General features: G+C 51.5%; 7 protein-coding genes across 7 annotated transcripts; 4 read left to right on the forward strand and 3 right to left on the reverse strand.

The window, feature by feature from the left end:
- Positions 1-2,278: 2,278 nt before the first annotated feature.
- On the reverse strand, positions 2,279-2,788 carry PG994_008633 (uncharacterized protein; the record flags this gene model as incomplete). The annotated part of the gene is made up of 1 exon (XM_066860042.1): positions 2,279-2,788. One exon carries the CDS (start codon positions 2,786-2,788, stop codon positions 2,279-2,281), a length of 510 nt encoding a protein of 169 aa, XP_066713631.1.
- Positions 2,789-3,748: 960 nt separating this feature from the next.
- Positions 3,749-5,000, forward strand: PG994_008634 (uncharacterized protein; the record flags this gene model as incomplete). The annotated part of the gene is made up of 5 exons (XM_066860043.1): positions 3,749-3,931; positions 3,986-4,025; positions 4,082-4,149; positions 4,214-4,649; positions 4,738-5,000. 5 exons carry the CDS (start codon positions 3,749-3,751, stop codon positions 4,998-5,000), a joined length of 990 nt encoding a protein of 329 aa, XP_066713632.1.
- Positions 5,001-8,132: 3,132 nt separating this feature from the next.
- Positions 8,133-10,236, reverse strand: PG994_008635 (uncharacterized protein; the record flags this gene model as incomplete). The annotated part of the gene is made up of 4 exons (XM_066860044.1): positions 8,133-8,571; positions 8,641-9,174; positions 9,227-9,999; positions 10,060-10,236. 4 exons carry the CDS (start codon positions 10,234-10,236, stop codon positions 8,133-8,135), a joined length of 1,923 nt encoding a protein of 640 aa, XP_066713633.1.
- A 558-nt stretch (positions 10,237-10,794) lies between these two features.
- On the forward strand, positions 10,795-12,149 carry PG994_008636 (CMGC/SRPK protein kinase; the record flags this gene model as incomplete). The annotated part of the gene is made up of 3 exons (XM_066860045.1): positions 10,795-10,909; positions 11,097-11,456; positions 11,560-12,149. The coding sequence occupies 3 exons, from the start codon at positions 10,795-10,797 to the stop codon at positions 12,147-12,149; spliced, it is 1,065 nt and encodes a 354-aa protein (XP_066713634.1).
- Positions 12,150-12,933: 784 nt separating this feature from the next.
- PG994_008637 (uncharacterized protein) lies at positions 12,934-14,683 on the forward strand (the record flags this gene model as incomplete). The annotated part of the gene is made up of 4 exons (XM_066860046.1): positions 12,934-13,478; positions 13,564-13,610; positions 13,733-14,641; positions 14,667-14,683. 4 exons carry the CDS (start codon positions 12,934-12,936, stop codon positions 14,681-14,683), a joined length of 1,518 nt encoding a protein of 505 aa, XP_066713635.1.
- Positions 14,684-15,783: 1,100 nt separating this feature from the next.
- PG994_008638 (uncharacterized protein) lies at positions 15,784-17,049 on the reverse strand (the record flags this gene model as incomplete). Its single annotated transcript, XM_066860047.1, has 1 exon — positions 15,784-17,049. One exon carries the CDS (start codon positions 17,047-17,049, stop codon positions 15,784-15,786), a length of 1,266 nt encoding a protein of 421 aa, XP_066713636.1.
- Positions 17,050-17,997: 948 nt separating this feature from the next.
- Positions 17,998-19,670, forward strand: PG994_008639 (Haloacid dehalogenase-like hydrolase-domain-containing protein; the record flags this gene model as incomplete). The annotated part of the gene is made up of 3 exons (XM_066860048.1): positions 17,998-18,822; positions 18,912-18,998; positions 19,086-19,670. The coding sequence occupies 3 exons, from the start codon at positions 17,998-18,000 to the stop codon at positions 19,668-19,670; spliced, it is 1,497 nt and encodes a 498-aa protein (XP_066713637.1).
- Between the last annotated feature and the right edge of the window lie 325 nt (positions 19,671-19,995).

The raw sequence follows: 19,995 nt of genomic DNA on the forward strand, positions 1-19,995 counted from the left end.
CGGAGCTGATAAAGCCCAGGATGAAATCCTCGGAAGCAGTAACACACCGTGGAAAACTTTCCAGACCATCTTCCTGGCTGACGTTTACTGTCGGGAAGAACTCCAAGGCCTTATCCAGGATAAATTAGCGTCGAGCCAAAGCCTGTGGCGATGTGCGATGCAACGAAGGACGAGGCATCTTGAGAATTTGTTAGATCTGTTCAGTAGAGGAATAATTAGCTAAACACAAGGAGATGGAATCCAAAGGGTCTCGATATCAGGTCTATGAATATTTTTGGAGAAAAATCAAAGGAAAAGTGTTGACCAGTCAGGCCGAGATCAAACTTGAGGCTTTTGGTTAGATGAGAAGGAGAGTAAAACAGATATCGATACTTACTCTTCTTTAAAGAAAGAAATCCAAATAAGGAGCGGGAGAGATTTCAGATATGGATAAAGGAGAGAAGGGAATTTATTTTGTTCAAGTCAAAACAGTGGTGGGGAAAAATCAATCAGGCAAAATCACCCACGCGTTATGTGCCTGGTCTACACAGGTCACTGAACACAATGTTTATCTCAAATATAGGGCCTAAGGTAGGTACCTAAGGGCTCGAAAGATTGAAACACACTACTAAGTCAGTATGCCTTCACTACCCTTATGTCTGCCCGCATGCGAACCCAGCACTTGGGCATTTTTCGGTCCCACGTTCCAGTAGCAGACCTCGAAGCAAATAATACATGTTTGACATTGCCATTCCCCAGGGCCTATCCAGCGGTAGGAGTTCCAAGACAGTGTTGTGATTTAGATAGTCTAACAGCCGTAAATTGATGCTTTGGAATTGTGATTTATATGTCCCTGTCCACTTACGCCCGTATGGCCACCAAGTACTGCTTTAGATTGTCGCTTGTGCTAACTGCAATTCTAGCTATTGATTTGACTGCTTGGTTCAGTATGTGCAATGTAGTCCAGATCGGTAAACATTCATTGGATCTCCAAATTGAGATCCACTGCGCCCGGCAGTGTAAGTTGGTAGGCACAGCTTCCAATAGTGATAATGGACCACCACTAGGGTTGTCTGTCTAATGTCCAATAATGCCTGCCACGACTGTGCCATCACGTCCGAAAGCAGTTTCGGGGCCTCCGCATGCTATTGGCCTGGCACGGGGAGCCAAGGGCAAGCAAAGTTCAGCAAGTGCCCACCAAGCGACGTTTAATTGAACCTCCATGCTGACATAAGCCATTTTGCCAAGTCTGTGCTGCTACGTATCCGACTGGAAGCATTGTCTTAAAATGGCGCAGAGATGTCCAAGCAGATGTCAGCTATGATGGAGTAATTTCAAGTTCTAGGGCCAAACATGGAGAGTATCTTGTTCTCGTCAGCAACGACCCGCTCCGTTATGGCTCACTGGAGGGTCATCTGGGTTTGGGCTTTGGTTGATATTGGAGTGTCAACATGGTCAAGATGCTCTTAAATTCATGAACTTTTGAAATCAATGCATCTGAAACAACTAACATGGCCGTGTGGTAGCACGACTACATGATGGCCCAGTGCATAGCCAGTGTGAAGTAGAATCTTTCCTGTCGAGTCTGGTCTAGTCTTTCGCAACACTCAATGTCCAAGATTCTTTCTCTGCCATAGGACAACTGCCTTGTCCAGTAAATGCGGTTTATCCAACCTTTTAATCAAATAGCGGTTCATCCAACATTTTAAGTATCCCGACTAAGTTGGATCTCGGAAGTCAGGGTATTACTCATCAGTACTGGTACTTTCAGGATCTACCATGAGTTGCATACGCCAATCTCAACAAGAATAAAACATTAATCATTTTCATCGCGCACCACTTTGATCAGTTAATGTCTATGTATTACACAAGGCTTTCACTTTCCTGGTACTGGTGTCACTTGTTTAGGGGAAATCGACATATCACAATATCATGTTTGGACTAAACGTAGTAATTCTCGAGCAAAAGTTACGTTGGGCGAACTATATACTCGATTACTATATCCCGAAGGCGAGGTCAACTGCGTCAGACTGCTTTGCACCTGGACGATCGGTTGTTTGCCTCAAAGGAGAAAGAAATGCAATGGTGTCCAGTAGATTCTACTGGACTGCAGCCACTTTCGTGACTCTCGGCTTCCATGCTGTGGTCATTATCCATTTTGTGCAAGTTTTTTTCTCCAGATCTGGTAATCCATCCCTCTATCCAGATCTGGCAATGCCACTCCATCTAGATCTGACAACTCGTCCCCCCAAGCTTCCATGTCGGCCGTATACCAGTTTATCGATAACGACGATTTCGTCTATATCGGTGAGATTCCTTCACGCTCGCAGTCGATGAGCGGTGAAGGCAACAAGGATCGGCGTAGAGCCTCATGAAGATCGTCCATATCTAGGGTTGCCTCCTTAAGGTTTGGCAAGCTTGGCAAGCTGTAGTTGTTACAACATGAGGAAATGGGACAGAACATAACAGGTTCGACCGGTGCGGTCATAACCCGGACGTGACGGCGGCGGCGGCAGAAACAGCGGCCTGCGGGTGGTTCCAAGCCATTGCTGGTCTCCTGTATCGCATTCGATGGGCCTGCCAACGTGGCTTGATCATTGGATGACGACGATCCTGCGCCACCTTGGGTTGGTGACTCGGCCACCTCGGGCTGAGCGGACTGAAACATAATGGGAGCAGAGGTGGCAGACCCTTCTTCGGCGGGTTGATCGATTTGGCCTATCTTGGCTGGGTCTTGCATCGAGTCGGCAGCGGTGCTGTTGGGTTTGTCTGGTCGAGTTCTTGCGTGGGCTGCCTTGTTGTCTGCCATTGTGTGGTCGAGGAAAGTCGAGGAGATGAAGATCAACCGCGGGCTTTTTTGAAGGATAGGGAGAGTGAAATGATCTGATGAGTGATGGGAGAACAGCTTGCCAGTACAAATGTGAAAAATCAAGACAGAACGAACTGTCAGATTGGGAGAATGGGGAAGCTGATAGGTTTTGGTGTTGAGGTTTGGGTTGATGATTGTGACCTGTGGGATGATGAATACTTGCCAGCTTACCTACATACATACTTACTTTACTTGGTGAAAATAGAAGGACTTATGTCACATTCCACCCAGCTGGTCTACCCTACCCCAGGTTTGGCCGGCGAATTTGTATTTCCCAGGGTGTATTGGGATTTATTCTACCACAACCTCACTCACACTTATATATAAAATACCATAGTCGCAAGTCATCTGTAATTGTAGATCGACTAAAGTACCAGCTATCCATGTAATCTGTTTAGGTAATGTCCGGCTACTGTTGGTAAATTTGACAGAACTCCCTGCATCGTGAAGTGGTCCTAAGGCCCCGTCACTTGGCCACAGATAAGGTTTTCGCGGGAATCAAGTGATTTTGTTGGATGAATTGAGAAATATCAGTGGTATTGACATCCCTGGACAATCCGCAGAAGCATGCTATCTCGGCCAACAATGCACCGAAAATATCCAAAAAGAAAATTGTTTGACAGTGCAGTGCTACTACAATATCCTGGTACAATGAGACATGAACGTGGGGTAATTAACTGCAATATCGCCGAAGTATATGAGGTACTAGCACATACATTGTCATTGTGACTCAGTGCCATATAGAATGACTTGGACTCCTTTACTATCACCGGTTAGGCTTGATATTCATCACTTGATCTTAATGTAACATGATTGTGTGCACCTCTAAGCTCAACGAATTCTCTTGGTAGCACTTCAATTCCGATCACACCGGCGCCGTCAACCCTATCAACATCGATCATGAACTTAAGAACGCCAGATGCGGAGTATCTTGCTCAGTCGAGAGCGACTGAGCTCGAAGTCTTCTTTTCAATCCCCATCCCACTCGTTCTTCTCACCACTGCCCTAAGACTGTCTGTCAGAATGGCAACCATCCCGAAGGGCAGTCTTGCCATTGACGACTACCTGATGATATGCGCCACTGTAGGTTTTTGTGGTGCTTATCTAATTCTGGTGTAAGCTAATTTAATCTTCCAGGTTGCGGCAGTCGCAGTCAGCGCAGTTGGCCTCGGTTTCGGTAAGTATACCATAACGTTCTTCTCATGGCCCAAACAAGCTGAGAATCTATTTAAGGAGCACCTTACGGATATGGACGCCACATCGAAGCCGTTTCGCCGGGCGATTTCATAACATTCAAGATGGTAAGTTGTTGTCCGTTTCCGCCATCTGCGCTCTTTGCTGATAGGCAATCATAACCGACATCAGGGCAACTACATCTTCTCCCACTGCTACGACGTGGCTATAGCCACAACCAAGCTCTCCGTGCTGGCCCTCTACTACCGAATCTTCATTATACCCTGCTTCCGACGCCTCATCATCCTCACGTCCACCTTCGTCGTCCTCTGGTTTCTACTGATGGAGCTGGTCCTGCTACTTGGTTGGCAGCCTATACAGAGTTGGTGGACTGGAAATGGGGACGATGCGATCCATATAACCTGGTTTGCGTACTTCACGAATATCACCAACATGCTCACCGACTTGTGGATCTTCATCATGCCGATCCCCGTCATTTTGAAGCTTCAAACCGGAATGAATAGAAGGATCGGGCTCTGCTTCTTGTTCTCGTTCGGACTAGGAACATGCGCGATCAGTGCGGTCCGGCTTCGATGGGTCTTCTCGATGATATCTCGTGACGTCACATGTAAGTCCTCCGTCTTTCTCTTCTCTGATATGCAGATTCTCAATAAATACAGGAAGGAATGCTCTTTATGCTGACTAGACGACTACAGGGGAAGAAGTGCCCCTCGGGATACTCTCAGCCTGGGAAGCTTGCATGGGCGTGCTCTGTGGCAACCTTCCTGTGGTGTACAGGGCTCTCAAGGGCTTTTATGTCAAGCTTATCTCGGGTCCTCGAGGTCAATCGCAAGAACGAATCTCGTTGCAACACGGAGGCAGCTTGCAGAACTCATCGCATGAATCCCACGCCGGAGAAATTCGTAGCGTAGGATGGGCGCACTTAAAAAGTGGTCGAGCAGACATGGAAGTTACTTAGGAGACCACACTCTGGCTAGATTGCCACCAGTCAGTTGATGGGTGCGCATTATAACGTTTCTATTATTATCGGGGCCTTATCTTTTAGATTTCGTACTATCCAGATCATACTATTAAGATGTGTTAGCAATGGATTGCGAACACTGACGCAATAAGCAATGATTTCTACCCCTTTTACCTCCCCCTATAAATAGCTAGATCCTTTTCACTTCATGCCCGACTTAACGTGTATGTATGCCCGCTTTCTAAGATGCTCTACTCATATATCCCAGCTGGGTAATCAAATCTTGGCTCCTGGATCTTCTATAGCATAATACGCGACTAAAATATAAAATTAATAAACGTAGCAAAAAAGTCGAAACTCGCTTATAAAAACTCGCCCACCAAAACTCCAGATGGAGTATGGTATCACCTTCTCGAAGAGCTGTTCCACCAGCCGTCCGTTTCGGCATCATACCACGAGCTGGGTACCCCCAGAGAATTCCGTGTTTGAACTGTCGGCGACAGAACGCTTCCTAGGTATCGTTCCATTCGTTGTTTACTGGGACGTAACCCTTGAAGCTTGCTATGGGAGATCCGAACTTGCCTGTAGGGGAGCTTGAGGCCGCATGGAGCCTGGCTAGTATCTCAATGAGGGCAGGATCAATGATCTCATGCCGTAAATCGTGGAATTTGGTCAGGCAGAAGACCATGTCCAGATCTCATCCCAGAATCCCCTGTGCCAGCACCAATGAGATGTTTTCAAATATGCACCGGTAAAGTTCCTTCTGGCTCTCATACTCCCCGCTAGCCATATATTTTATATCTTCGCGTTCAATCAGTCCAAGGAACAATGTTCCCCAGCTACATGGTGAGTAGTTAGAGAAGACCCTTTTGATGCGCATCATCAAGCCCAAGCCCTGGAAAACGAGGGGACGAGGTGGCACTCGTTCCAAGACCAAGCCAACTGCATCTCAATTCACAAGATTCTTAGCCAACAGGAAGGCCACTGCGACACAGTCAAGGGGATACAAACAGAAAGGCAGACGAGCACCCAAACATGCTTTCTCGGTCAGTGGGTGGTGCATGGTTGTCTTCTCCATCGCCAATTCGCGGAAGATTTATGGCTACCTTCTTCACAGCAATCCCGCGCTCAACCTACTTGTACGGTCAGACGCGCTGCCAAAAGCTGCCATCCCCAAACCTTATTCCTTGAGGCCGCGACAAATGTGATCAACCGAAGCCAACTTGAGACGCTGGTGTGCGTTGCATTGCACCACGTAAATCCGTTCCGACCAACCACGCCTTCCACCTCGACCCCTTCTCGCTTCGATTTCCAGCATCCAACAAGGCCCTCCCCGTCCCGTGAATTGCGATCCGATCCGATCCTCGAACAATCGACCTGCTCGCCAGCTCTGCTAGGCCAAACCAAACAAGCCCAGAAGCCAAGTCGGACGATCGCCAGCCAACTTCTTGACGGCACGAGAGACAACACTAAGCAACGAGATACCGCATACCAAAAGCTCAGCCGAGGTGGCCTGGAGAATCTGGCTTGGCAAGGCCGGTTTCGGAACGGAAAGCGGAACTCGGCTGGTGTCATAACAACTAGAATCATCAGTCCGCTTATTGGAGTTTCACGGCAGAAGCGTCCGGTCCTTGTCCCGTGTGCCAGACGCCACTGGAAGTTTCCATCCCGCTCTGCCCCGAACATCCGAGAAATAACCGAAGACATCAGAAGATGGGTGGCTATCTTTGCTCCCGCCGAACGAGCTAAGAGACTAAGCAGCCATAATCTGCGGAGGGAACCGACAGCTGTCTAGCTATCCTGGAGGAGTAGATAGCAACTGAGACAACTCTCAACAGCTGTCATCTTAGTTGTCGACATTCGAAGCGGATGACACTGGTCGGTACACCAAGGGAGTCGCCATGGGGCCGGGTGCCGTTTGGCTTCAACACTGCATACATTCACTAAGTTTATTTGCCTCGCCGGTGACGAATGGGCTGCTTCAGAAGGTTCTTCCCAGAATGCTCGATCGTCAATAGCTAACAATTATTCACAGAAGAGTCTAGAAATCCCTTTAGCAGTACCCTCGCAGGATGCAGCATCAGTAGGATAGGCTGCTGTCAATGCCTTGCTAGCTAGAATCTTATCCCATATTCGCTCGTATAGGACGTGATGATCCGCATCACACCAACAAATCCCAACCCAACAAGATCCAGCTACGAGCCTACATAGCACCTCGAACCAAACTAACGAAGTGCTCGTCACTCTGAATCCCGAGGTACAAGAAGCAAGAGATCTACTATGCTACCAGACCATAACCAAAATTTCGATCTTTGCGGTAGACGCATAGCAGCACAAGGAAACCCCTCCGCTGTCTTCTCTGGCCTAAGCCGAGATATTGCAGGAACAAGCAGCACTACAGGCCCGTTGTTTCTTTAGACGACTGTGTAGTCTGTAGAGGATATGACTGTAGCAATAGCCTTCAGTTTACCTAGTACGTAGTCACAGATATAACGGGAGTGGAATCAAGATAATGCTTCTATACCAGTGATATTCACCATGTTCGTGGGCATCTAAAGATCACTGGTGAAGTGTGGTTAATGTCGACTTTTACGTAGACCCCTGCGGACTAACATCTGCAGTTGAATATTCCAGTACCGAGGTCGGTCCATTAACATGTACTGACCGGACTGCAAACACCGTGTATATCTGCATTTCTATGTTAACATGTTATCCTTGCCGCTTCCCTGGTTCCTCCCGAGCCGCACCTGCCGATCGCAATTGCATGCAAAGGGATATGACAAGTCTGGTGAGCTTCAGAATTATTTTCCTGTTTCAAATCTATGCAGCTAGGGTCGATCTAGAACCTATTTGAGGGGGTCGCATTGGGAGAGAAGGAACACCATCGAAGATATCAAAACTTGGTTTACAATGGAAAACACACGAAAGCAAAGCATTTCTAAACCACTACGCGGCAAAGGAGAAGTACATTCACTCAGTCACAATGGAATATAAAGCGATGGAGGGCTGTTGACATTGTATCATTCATGATACCCTACATACAGTACTGGTCAGCTGCACCGATGTCTGTCAACAGAAATGCCCGGCAGAGCATCTCCAATGGAGCTTGCACCGTCGAGGGCGACTCGATCAATTCGGCTGTGCCGATTCGTCGATCAGGTCTTCTAGGGAACTCTGGCCTTGGCCGCGTTTTCCTGACCCGGCCGGGAAACAGCCCTTACGCAATGCCGGATGCATTACGATGTAGCGGGCCTTCTCAACAGACCAGTCACGCTCTTTGAGCCGCATCCGCTGTTCGTAGGCTGTGATGCGCTGCTCAATTGACTTGCGTATCAGGTCCACCACCGTGTCCGCCACCTTGTCGGGGTTGCGTCGTGGGATGTCTTTCGACTGCCTGCCGCCCTCGCGACTGTACTCGAAGATCTCGACATATTCCATGCCGTCCCGGTAGCGCTTTGCTCCGCCGGTACACTTTATCAACTGCAAAGCTGACTTGAGGACATTCAATGTCCCAGGTTCAATGGTCACGGGTTCCCATGATGATGCTAGCGCCCTGACGCCCTTGAAGCTCTTGGCTTGCCGAGCAATGGCCGTGAATAGTTCCAGGTATGGGCAGTGTTATTCCGAGTTCGCCTACATGTATGACTGGACATCTTCCAGTCTCTTCGTCGGAGGGTCGTCAGGACAGTTGGTACTGACATAACGTAGGAGTCGGAAGAAGCTCACTCGCCTCGTGGGTGCAGTCCATGGCTTCTTGTCACCTGTGCGACAGATTTGGGTCCATTCCAGTGCAGCTGGCAAGAGCCAAAGATGCGGCGTCCAGATACCATGCATTGATAAGGCGAGTAAGTCATCGCAGGTATTCCGGGTCCAAAGGTAACGGGGACTTGCATCAAACGGATCGTCGTTGCCTGCCTCGCCTTCCTCATTGGCCTTGGGCGCCTTGGCCGAGGCTGTCCTCTGCTTCGCAATGTTCCAAAGGTTCGTTGGGCTGCCGATAATGTACATGGGAGGCACCCGCCAGGCGCGGAGAACTATTTGCCATAGGCGACTGAGGCTCGACTTTGTCGACTTGACGTCCTTGGTGCTGAATTTCTCGACCGTGTTCTTGGCTTTCTCGGCGGTGGACTTCTTGAATTCCTCGTCAATATCTGAGCAATTCCAGGGAACTCTGCAGCCAGGTCGGGAAGTTGCATCATTTGTTCCACTTCCTGCTCCGTGACGCTGGGACATAAAAAACGAGGCTCTTCTTCGACTGCTCCCGCTTTGAGTTCTGCTGTTTCTCTTCCTTCTGATTCAGTTTTCTCTTTCGGACCGGAACGCCGCCGGCATCAGACAATGTTTCGTCTGCCGCTGAGGGATCTGAAGCTTCCGCCTCACGTCCACCGTCTGGCGTTGACGTATTGCCAGTTCCATTGGAAGAAGGCACTCGAGGCTTGCTCGAGGATATGTCTTGCGGCTTAGACGCCCCAGAGTCCTGATCGCGTGTCAACGATAAAACGACTTGCATTTCTGGGGCCTGGGTCCGTGACCCAGATCGGATTTCACGGGCCGAATCGCGTTGCGGTTGGCTTTTGTCGGGTAACTTGTACCGAGGCCGGCTGCTACGAGCAGGTCCTGGTCCTGTAGGCGGTGCCGCAAGGCCAATGTCACGTATAATCATACTCCAATCGAAGCTCGGCCGTGCCGGTGGCTGCGAGGAGGATGCGAAGTGGAACGTGTCCGTGGCTGGCGCGAAAAGCAAAGGTGCCGAGGAAGCGCTGGCGGTCGCGGCAGACCGGGCCCAAGGCTTACGTCTTTTAGACGGGCGGGGAGCCGTGTGCAGGTCCTCGGACTCGTCATCCGAGGACAGCACCACGCTTTCGCGGTGTGCTCGACCGGAGCGGAGCTGTGCTCCTTGCTCTGCAGAAGCCTGTTCATTGAACTGGGCCATCTGGACCTCCTTTGCGGCGGCGTGGCCCTTTGCAACTAGACGGGTCATTTCCCGAAGCTGGTCCTGCACATGCCGCATGTCTGGACGGCTGCTTTGCGGCCGTCAAGACGGGTTGGTCTGCACCTGCACATTTCGTGCAGGGCTGAATCCGGGCTGGAAAGAAGGTCGAGGAGTATCATTTGTATCAACTCCGTGCAACCGTAGCTGAGGACTTTGTCCATCGCTTGTTCCGGTGTTACTAGGCGGACTTTGCCCTTCAGGCCTATCAAGGCGTCGTCTTGGTTCTTGCTGGTCTGGCATTTTGATAGCCTACAAGGTACTATCGTCCAGTTTTGTGTAATCGATGGGGAAAAGTAAATGGTCGAGGTAGAAAAAGAAAATTGAACACGTAGAACAACAGTGATCTTGGCGCTCTGATCCCCTCAGCTGTCACCAAGTACATTATGTATCGTTGTTTCAATGACCTAGTAGAAAATGGTACATCCCTAGCGCTAATGGCTCGATATCAAAATATGGATGGAGGGCTTCTATAGCCGAATGGGGATGGAGGGATATTGCCAAATGTGGACGGAGGACCTCTTAAGCCAAATGTGGATAGAGGGGGGTATTAAAACGCCCCCCCCCTTTGCCACGGCATGGCTAGGTGCATGGGAATCAGCCCAGCCACTTACGGTCAGCCACGATACCGAAAACTTCACGAACAAGTCATTGGGTTTTCCTGACCAACCTCTCTCCCATACTGACGCAGTCATGCGTTGGTCAGGTCTTTGTACTATTCCAAGGCCACGGCTAGCTTTGGCATCATGTTCACCGCCCTTTGCAAGCATACGCCGTAACGTCGGACCTCGTTTCGCAACCATGTCGACCCATGGCCCTCTCTACGAGCACATCGAAGATGTCGAAAGACTCGACTACTATCGATCCGGAGGGTACCATACCATTCAGATTGGCGACATATTCCAGAACCGATACCGTATCGTGCACAAACTCGGCTAGGGCAGTTACTCGACCATTTGGCTCGCTCGGGATGTCGAAATGGCCAAGTACGTTGCTATGAAAGTGGGCATAGCTGACCATGGTCCTAAGGAACTGCATCTTCTAAGTCGGATTTCTGCCTCAACGGCCCACAGTGGAGGATTCGGTAGCAATCTAATCTCCAGTGCTGGATCGCTACGATATCGAGGAGCCGAACGGGAGACACTCGTGCCTCGTCACTACGCCGGCAAGATGCATTCTTGCTGATGCAGTAGAGGCGGCGGATTATACCCCATCCAAGCTCTGCGTCGCCAGGTCGCTTGCTGCACAGCTCGCCATGGCCGTGGCGCACATACATGAGTTGGGATACTTCCACGGGGGTGAGTACCTTGCCTTGGCTCTCTTTGCACACAGAGTTACATGTGGTCATATCCCTAATCCTCGCCAGATCTTCATATGGGAAACATACTCCAGTTGCCAAACATTGACTCCCATTCAACCCAGCAGCTTTATGACGATTATGGACCACCAGTTCCGAACCCTTGGTAAGGGTCGATAAACAGCCGCTCACATCATCAAGCATCCCCCCATACGTCTACTCTCCGATCTGGCTTGGGAAACCTGGCGATGAAATGCTACTCCCTGAAGTCAAGATTATTCTCTCCGATTTTGGTACGGCCTTCTGCCCTTCACAGGAATCGGTGTGTGTATCCTGCACACCTCTGCAAGTTCGACCGCCAGAAGCAAGGTTTGCGCCGACAGAGCCTCTATCATATCCATCGGACATCTGGAGTCTCGGGTGCATGATCTGGGCGGTTCTAGGAGTGAGGCCGGTCCTCAACAGCTGGTTATTTGGATGGGATGACGCCACAATGGACCAGGTCGACGCTGTAGGACCGTTGCCGGACGAATGGTGGAAGAGCTGGGAGAAGGGATCGAAGTGGTTTGCCGGAAACGGGAAGCCGATCGAGGGGAGGCATGTGGAGGCTTTCAAGCAGCGATTCGAAGATGCGATTCAGGAGCCAAGACGGAAGATGGGAACAGAAGTGATCGGCGAAGAAGAGAGGGATGCTCTGTTCGAGATGATAAGAGGCATGCTGGTTTTCAGCCCGGGCGATCGCCTGAGCGCAAATCGCATATTGCAGACAGAGTGGATGAGGAAATGGGCAGTCCCTGAAGCTGAGAGGACTTGGGGGCAGGCGTGGTCCTGCAGCAGCCGCTCAGTAAGAGGATCATAGACACATCCCCTTGAGAGTGCGTATCTTTTGAGTAGATTATGGCACCGATTTGGATGCAGCAGGCCATATTAGGGCAACATCACACATGGCCACACGGGCAAATGCTAGTCTAATATACATTGGTGGCCAAGGGCGGAGAGGGTCAGAGGGCGTCCGGCCGAAATACGGCGCGAGGTGGCGATGGCAAAGCGAGCTCGACCTGGACCAAGTCCCCTTTGAGGAAGCCAATCCCCTTCCAGGGATATCCATCTCTCGAAAGGAGTTATTAGAAAATAATGTTACGGTAACGGAGGGCCCACCAGAGCTACTGACGCCGGACACCACGAGAAGGTCTGTTGCCTTATATTACTACTCTTTCGAGAAGCATCCGGTGTGCTCACCAACGTTCCGTTTTGGTGTATTACTTGTCATTAGATGCCAGTGAGGTTTCCATCCTCTGTCCGGTTGAGTTGTGTACTAATTACACACGGGAGCCGGGGAAGCCGGGTCCGAAATCGTCCCATGCCAAGACTAGTTTTCTGGGCCCCTGGAAAATTGACCGGGACTGTCCGACCTGACAGCATCCGAAACCACCCTGTGCAGGTTAACAGGAAATCTAAAACTGAGTCAGTAACATGCTATTTCAATTACAGGTTCTACCCCTGCAAATAGATATGGGGAAAGTACATATGTTGGCGGTGATAACGCTTCCCCAGAAACACTAGACGCATACCTCAGCTCGCATGGCCGGCGATAACAGGTGAACTTCACTCATTGTCAAAATCATACACCGAGCCTGGAAATCATGAGCCCCGGTTCCGCGTCCAAGTCAGTAATCGGGGACTTTGTGGAGGTGGAACCGCCGGAAAAGTCTTTGACGCCAATCGAAGACTCAGCACCTCCGACACCCGACTCCGATGATCTGCGCCCGGCGATTCCCCTCTCCAATCTTGCTGAGGGCATCGTGGGATGGGAGAGCCAAGATGATCCGGCGATGCCTTTCAACTTCCCGCTTCGCAGGAAATGGCTCATTATCGGGCTGCTTTCTGTCGTCACTTTCTTTGTCCCCTTCGCTTCGGCCGTCCAAACGCCGAGTGTCCAGATCATCATGGTGGACCTGGGTGAGAAGAGCGCGACCATGGTGACGGTGACGGTCAGCATCTACCTGTTGGGCTATGTCGTCGGGCCGCTGTTTCTTGCGCCCTTGTTCGAGATCTATGGACGGAGACTCGTTCTCAATGCTTCCAATCTCTTTTTCGTCGTGTGGCAGATCGGATGTGCGATGGCCCCGAATACCGCTACGTTGATCGTTGCTCGCTTCTTCAGTGGCTTGGGGGTGCCGGCTGTAATGTAAACTCCACCGTTCCTTTCCTGGGAGCCATTCAAAGTGTGTCCGAGCTGACTGATTTGCTTCTAACTAGACCATAGGACCCAGTGTTGTGGGTGATCTATTTCAAACCGACGAAAGAGGTCTTGCCATGGGTATTTTCAATATTGGGCCCATTTTCGGCAAGTTTTGTCTCTCTCCCTTTCTCGTCTTACACCTGCCCTATTTCTTTCATACACATTATCTTTGTTGCCGGAATCTAATGTTCCCCATGTAGGACCAACAATAGGACCACTTGTAGGCGCCTATCTATCTCAGAGTCTCGGTTGGCGATGGGACTTCTGGCTAATTCTGATCGCTTGCACGCCGGTGGTTCTGGTCGGCCTTTTGTTTCTTCCGGAAACCAACCACCGCGTCTTGGTCGAACGGAAAGCACGACGTATGCGAGTCACAACCGAGAAGGCCGACTTACGAAGCTGTTATGAAGACCCAGAGTCAAGTCTGAGCAAACCCCAAAGCAACACGAGTGCTATCGCGCAGGGCTTGCTACGCCCGCTCACGTTGCTTTTCAAACCGCTGGTCTTCAGCGTGTCGCTCTATACCGCCTTCGCCTACGGAGCGTATTATCTGCTTCTGACAACCATCGGTCGTGTCTTTACTCAGACGTACGGCTGGAGCGTGGGGCAAGCTGGGCTGGTTTACCTGTCCCTTGGCCTGGGCGGTTTACTAGGCCTTTTCGCTGTCATGGCCACATCGGATCGTGACTTGGTTCGCCGTGTTAAGAAGAACAACTCGTGCTATGAACCCGAAATGCGGTTACCTCTCAGCATACGGTTCGCGTTGATCGCACCGATCACCTTCTTCGTATTCGGCTGGGCTGCCGAAAAGCACGTGCATTGGGCCGTCCCTCTCCTCAGCCTCATACCTTTCACCTTTGCCATGTCGGGCATCTTCCAGACCCTGCAGCTTTACTTGGTGGACTGTTACGAAGCCTACTCGGCAACGGCTGTGGCAGCAAGTGCGGTCTTTCGGAGCATTCTGGGGGCCGCCTTGCCGATCGCGGGACCCAAGATGTTCGAAGTCCTGGGTCTGGGCTGGGGCTGTTCGTTGTTGGGTTTTATATGCCTGGCTTTGGTACCAACTCCCCTACTCCTCTGGAGATTTGGTAAACACCTTCGGCTGAAAAGTAAGGTGTCTTTTTTGCAAAGTAGGAGGCCAGATGCAGTAATAAAGATTCATGTTTCTCAGAGTAACCACCATAGAATCGCTGCAAGATTATAAACATGGAGATGTGTCGTAGTGAATGGAGTATGAGTCGTGCTGTTCTATCTGCCCTCCTATATCATTGCTACGGCCCCAGTTCCCCTGAAACTGCGCGATATAGTAGTAAAGCAAAGAACAAGTACTTCAAGACATGACCACATTCGACGTTGTGTAGCGAGAGTGAGAGCAGGTAAGGGCAAGTACCAGTAATCCAGCGCCAGGATGCCATTGGTTTGTCTTTCATTGCGGAAAATGTGCCTGTTTGGTGACAACTCTGTCTTCTTATTCGTATCTTATCTGGGATTAAGTAGGTTCGAGCCTTATTCGAGGCTAGGTGGGTTCAAGCCTTATTCGGGGCTAGGCGGGTTCAAGCCTTATTCTGGGTTGGGCAGGTTCAAGCCTTATTCAGGGTTGGGCAGGTTCGGGTCCTATTTAAGGCTGGGCAGGTTCGGATCTTATTCGGGCGGGGTACAAGTTATCTCTGACAGGATTACAGCGATGCTTATTTCAATTTAGGTGGCCGAGGGGTTTTAAACACCCAACAATGCTGGGCCCTTTTCAGACTTTATTCAATACTATCCTACCGGCGCCGAGACGACACCGCCGCAGCGCAGGGGCGCAGAACAGCCAGATACTGCTACGGTACACAGGTCATCCCGGACTCTTTGCCGTTCTAGACTCGAAGAGAATAAAGCCCTCATACAAGTCAGAACGAAGCATTTTTCATGCTACCAGGTTTCGAGTCTTTGTCGCTCCTACTACTGCCACAGCGTGTGGTCACTTGCTGGCGAGCTTCGATGGCTATCACGAGCATTTCCATCGCTGAGTATGGAGTTGAGAAGCAGACTTGCGCACTAGAGAGCAAGTCCGCTTACTGCTCAGAAAGTAGGAAAAGATCAAAGAGCATTTGCGAACCAAATCCGTACGAGACAATCCCAAATGGTAAGTTAAGATCCATGCAGCAGTTGGTACAAATCCCCCTCGAATGTTGCCATTTTCCCCCACAAGAGTCCTACCATGAGGGCATTGCTAAGGAGAGATCTACAATGTCACCGCTACGATCCCTTATTTCTTAATCCTGGCTGCCTCGCCACCATACCGGCTAGTAGTCATCGTGTAAAACGTGTTACCAGCGCAGAGAAGGAGCAGAACATCGACAAAGTGCCAGTGCTCATCCGTCATGCGCTCATCCGTCTTCAGGCGCTCGCACTCAGTCAGCATCTCCTGCTCGTTGAGCAGCTGCAGCACGAACGCGGCCGCCTTGGCATCGTCGATGGACAAGCCGCAACTGGTCCGCAGCACCTGCACCAGGTTGATGATCACAAAAGTCCGCCCGGCCTCGAACGAGCGGAGCTCCTTGTCGAACGACCCGAGGTCGTTGACGATGGAGATGTGGTCGCCCGCCAGTCTCAGGATCTTGGCGGTCACGGGTTCAGTCAGCGAGACGGGCGACGCGATGCTGAGCTTGCACGCCGCCGCGAGCCACCAGTCGGCTGCGTCCATCCACCGGTAGTCGAGGTACTCGCGCGGCGACGTGAAGACGCCCGGCTCGGGCTGCGCGTGCATGACCCACTCCAGCATTCGCTCGATGAAGTCGTGGCCCGCGTCCGTGCCCGTCCTTTCGTCGCAGGCGCGGCACATGGCTACGATCTCGTCGATGCGCGTCTGCAGCGGAGTTGTGCCCTCTGTCTCGGAGGAGTTGCTGGGCTTCTCACCGCGCATGCGCGCGACGAAGTCGTCCTGGACGTTTTTCAAATCCTCTCCGGGTGCTTCCTCCCAAGAATCTGGTGTTGATACGTCAGCAAGATCGGGTACAACTCTAAGAGCCAGGAAAGACCCACCATCGAACATGACGACAAACAGGATTCCCACGGCAATCAGCTTCATGCGCTCCTCATCGGCCTTGGGGAAGAGGTTGATGGCGAAGGTGACGAAACGCTCCCCCAGCGGCGCTGCAAGTTCGCGCTGGGCAATGGTGGCAAGGTTACCGCCACGAGACAGCTTGGCACTATTGTAGCTCTTGTCGGCAGCGACGAGCTCGCACAACTCGGCCGCATAGTCCAGTGCCGCCTTCCAGTGCCGGTTGTGACGGAGACATGTGAGGCCAGTGTGGTAGGGAAAGCCGGCTGCCTTGGGATCGATGGGGAAGCAGTTGTCGGAGAAAGGGTCGTGGGCAGACCGGTTGGCGATGGGGTTCTCAAAATACCAGTCCTGGGCTACTAGGAAAGGTGGGAGTCGGGGTATGTAGTTCCATGAAAAGACTACGGGGATCACGTGCTCTAGATCCTCAGGAGCAGCGATCTTTTCCAACTGGAGGGTTCGGGCTGACATGGCAGCGTCGGGTGTCACACTGACGCGATACTATCAGTGGTAACAAGAGGCAATAGGGGTCACAAACGGCGGAGGGTGAGTAACAAGAAAGAAACCAGACCAGAAATAGAAGCCTCCTTTCAACTCTATCGGTAGGGGGAATAAGAAGCAAAACATATACACTGTGAGAGGACCACAGTTTATTAAGCTTTATTATGTAACACTTTCGTCTCATCTTCTAGATTGATTGACCGACCGACACAAACCGTTGGGGTGTCAGATCGTCCAAACAAAGGAGAAACTTCTTGGCATAAAGCATGTAGCGACTTACTGTACCAACAGGCCGGTGAGGACTACACCCACCTCGAATTAGTGAACAGCCGATAGAGATGAACCATGACACGAGTAACGACCAGCTTTTCCTCTTTTGGGCAGGAAACCAGGGCTTGGCCCGTATATTACAGTTTGTCTCAAATGAATGAAGTGCGGGTCCCGTTTCTAGAACGTCCAGCACTGAGTCGTGTGACGATTTACTAAAGTAGGCAATAATACCAACTTTGGGGCAACACCACTGTCCAGAGTCCGAATGAGGCAGTCGATGAGGCCTCGGGCGGCCTAGAACTTATAGGGCATGGCTAAAAGGCTTATTAATCATGTCATGCGGAAACCGGTGGTCTCCCTCTATCGGCTTTCTCCGTACCCAAATCGGCCCTGGCGGGAACAGGTCCAGATCATAACGTGGGATGACACCAAGGTTGTTCCCATAACTACGGAGACGCATGGCTCCCGGGGCCCCGAGATAGCCAGCACAGGAGATGGAGAGAGACATGAGGGCGGACGTGGAGAGGCCACCCCAGCGCGGCATAAACATGTATATTACACGCCGCCTCCGCAAGTCGGACGACAGATTGATAGATTATCCCCCGAAACACTCCATTACCTGTCAGACAACCATTACACTATATCGAAATGTTAGTCTCTCAACCCATTACAGCTATTATTTTGGATATTGGAGATGTGCTCTGCAGCTGGAAACCTGCCTCCGCGCTCCCCATCCAGCCCAAGCTCCTCAAAGAATTCCGTACCTCGCCCATCTGGCGAGAATACAACCGCGGCCTCATAGGGCAAGATGAATGTTATTCTCGCTTAGCACAACACTATAGCGTCCCCGCCGACGATATTACCGCGGCTTTTGATCTGGCCCGAGCTTCACAGGGACAGAACGACGATGTCGTTGCCTTTATCCGGGAACTCCGAGCCACACACCCAAACCTGCGCGTGTATGCCATGTCCAACATTTCTAGGCCCGACTGGGAAATCCTACAGGCCAAAGCCTTCGACTGGGACATATTCGATTTCGTCTTTACGTCCAGCGAAGCGGGCATGTGCAAGCCCGAGCTCCGCTTCTACCGCCACGTCCTATCCGCCGCCAAAATCATCGCGAGCCAGGCCGTGTTCGTCGACGACAAGGCGGAGAACGTCCTGGCCGCGAAATCGCTCGGCTTCCGGGACGGCATCGTGTTCGACAGGGCAGAGACGGTGCGCGAGAAGCTTCTCGCCCTTCTGGAGGACCCGGTGGAACGGGGTCGGCAGTGGCTTCGGGCCCATGCGCGGAGTCTTCACTCCGAAACCAGCACGGGCGTCGTCGTGCCCGACAACTTTGGCCAGCTGTTGGTCTACGAGCTCATGGAGGATTTGAGCTTGATTGAGCTCAAGCACTTTGATCGGACATGGAATTATTTTATTGATAAGCGCTCCGTATCTTCTGTCCCTCCCCTTTCAGCAATCCGCAAGGTTAGGGTGACTGACAGACGACAGGGGCCCCGTTTGGAACAACCCAAAACTACCCTAATGATGTCGACACGACATCATACGCACTCAAGGTTCTTTCCCCGAGTCTCGATGTTGCAAAATCAGTCATGGATGAGATGCTTTCTCCGGAAATGGTGACTGCAGACGGAATTGTGAAGGTAACACATTCCCACCAAAGCCGGTCGTTGTCCTTGTCGATACCCTCCAGGAAAGCGGACTCTAACTTAACTTCTGGTATTGCACAGGTTTATTTCGACATGACGCGTGACCGGACGGACCCTACCGTCTGTGTCAACGTAGTGCGGCTCTTCTACACCTACGGACGCGGCATGGATCCCGGCCTGGCCGCGACCAAGCAGTGGATCCAGGACGTGCTCTTGCACCGCGCCTACGAGAACGGGACGCGGTACTACCACCAGCCCGACGTCTTCCTGTACTTCTTCGCGCGCCTGCTGCGGGAAAACCCCGAATCCGACCTGTACCGGAGTCACGCGTCCCTGCTCCAGGAGCGCCTGCGGGAACGCATCAACATGACGGCCGACTCCATGGCCCTGGGGATGCGGGTCTTGGCCTGTCACTATATGGGCATGCGCAACGAGCCGGATTTGAAACAGTTGCTCACCAAGCAACAGGCAGATGGTGCGTTTGAGATCGGTTGGCTTTGCCAGTATGGCAAGACGGGCGTCAAGCTGGGTCATCAGGGGCTCACGACCGCGCTGGCGGTCAAGGCGATAGAGGCGATGAATGGGCTACCGCAGGCTAGCCATGAGAGCATGTCCCCCTACAGTAGAGATTCCCATGGTGCGGAAACTAGATGCAGAGACGTCTAGTAGTCAAGGCGATAGTGGTATCGGGTACTAGTTAATACATGCACATGCACATGTCTACGCGGAGGATGAGCTTGGTGAGTAGCAAAAGGTGTGTTCTTGGCGTGTGTGGCGTTTACGTTTGTCCTCCCAACCTGCCGCAACTCTGTCTCTATTTCGACGGCAGCACGGAAGAGGCCGTAGTAACATTGATAACGCCCATCACCATACCAAATTGACATCGGCACTTGCCGGCTCATCAAGGTTGTTCAACCAACCTCCTGAAACCTTGCAGATTGGTAGGGATGTTGTACCGGTTTGTATTCATCGGCGCTCGCCGACGATAACA

This window comes from Apiospora phragmitis (genome assembly GCF_038363925.1).
Source record: "Apiospora phragmitis strain CBS 135458 chromosome Unknown utg000008l:1.0-3514335.0:1.0-3519231.0, whole genome shotgun sequence".
In the NCBI taxonomy this organism is placed as follows: domain Eukaryota; kingdom Fungi; phylum Ascomycota; class Sordariomycetes; order Amphisphaeriales; family Apiosporaceae; genus Apiospora; species Apiospora phragmitis.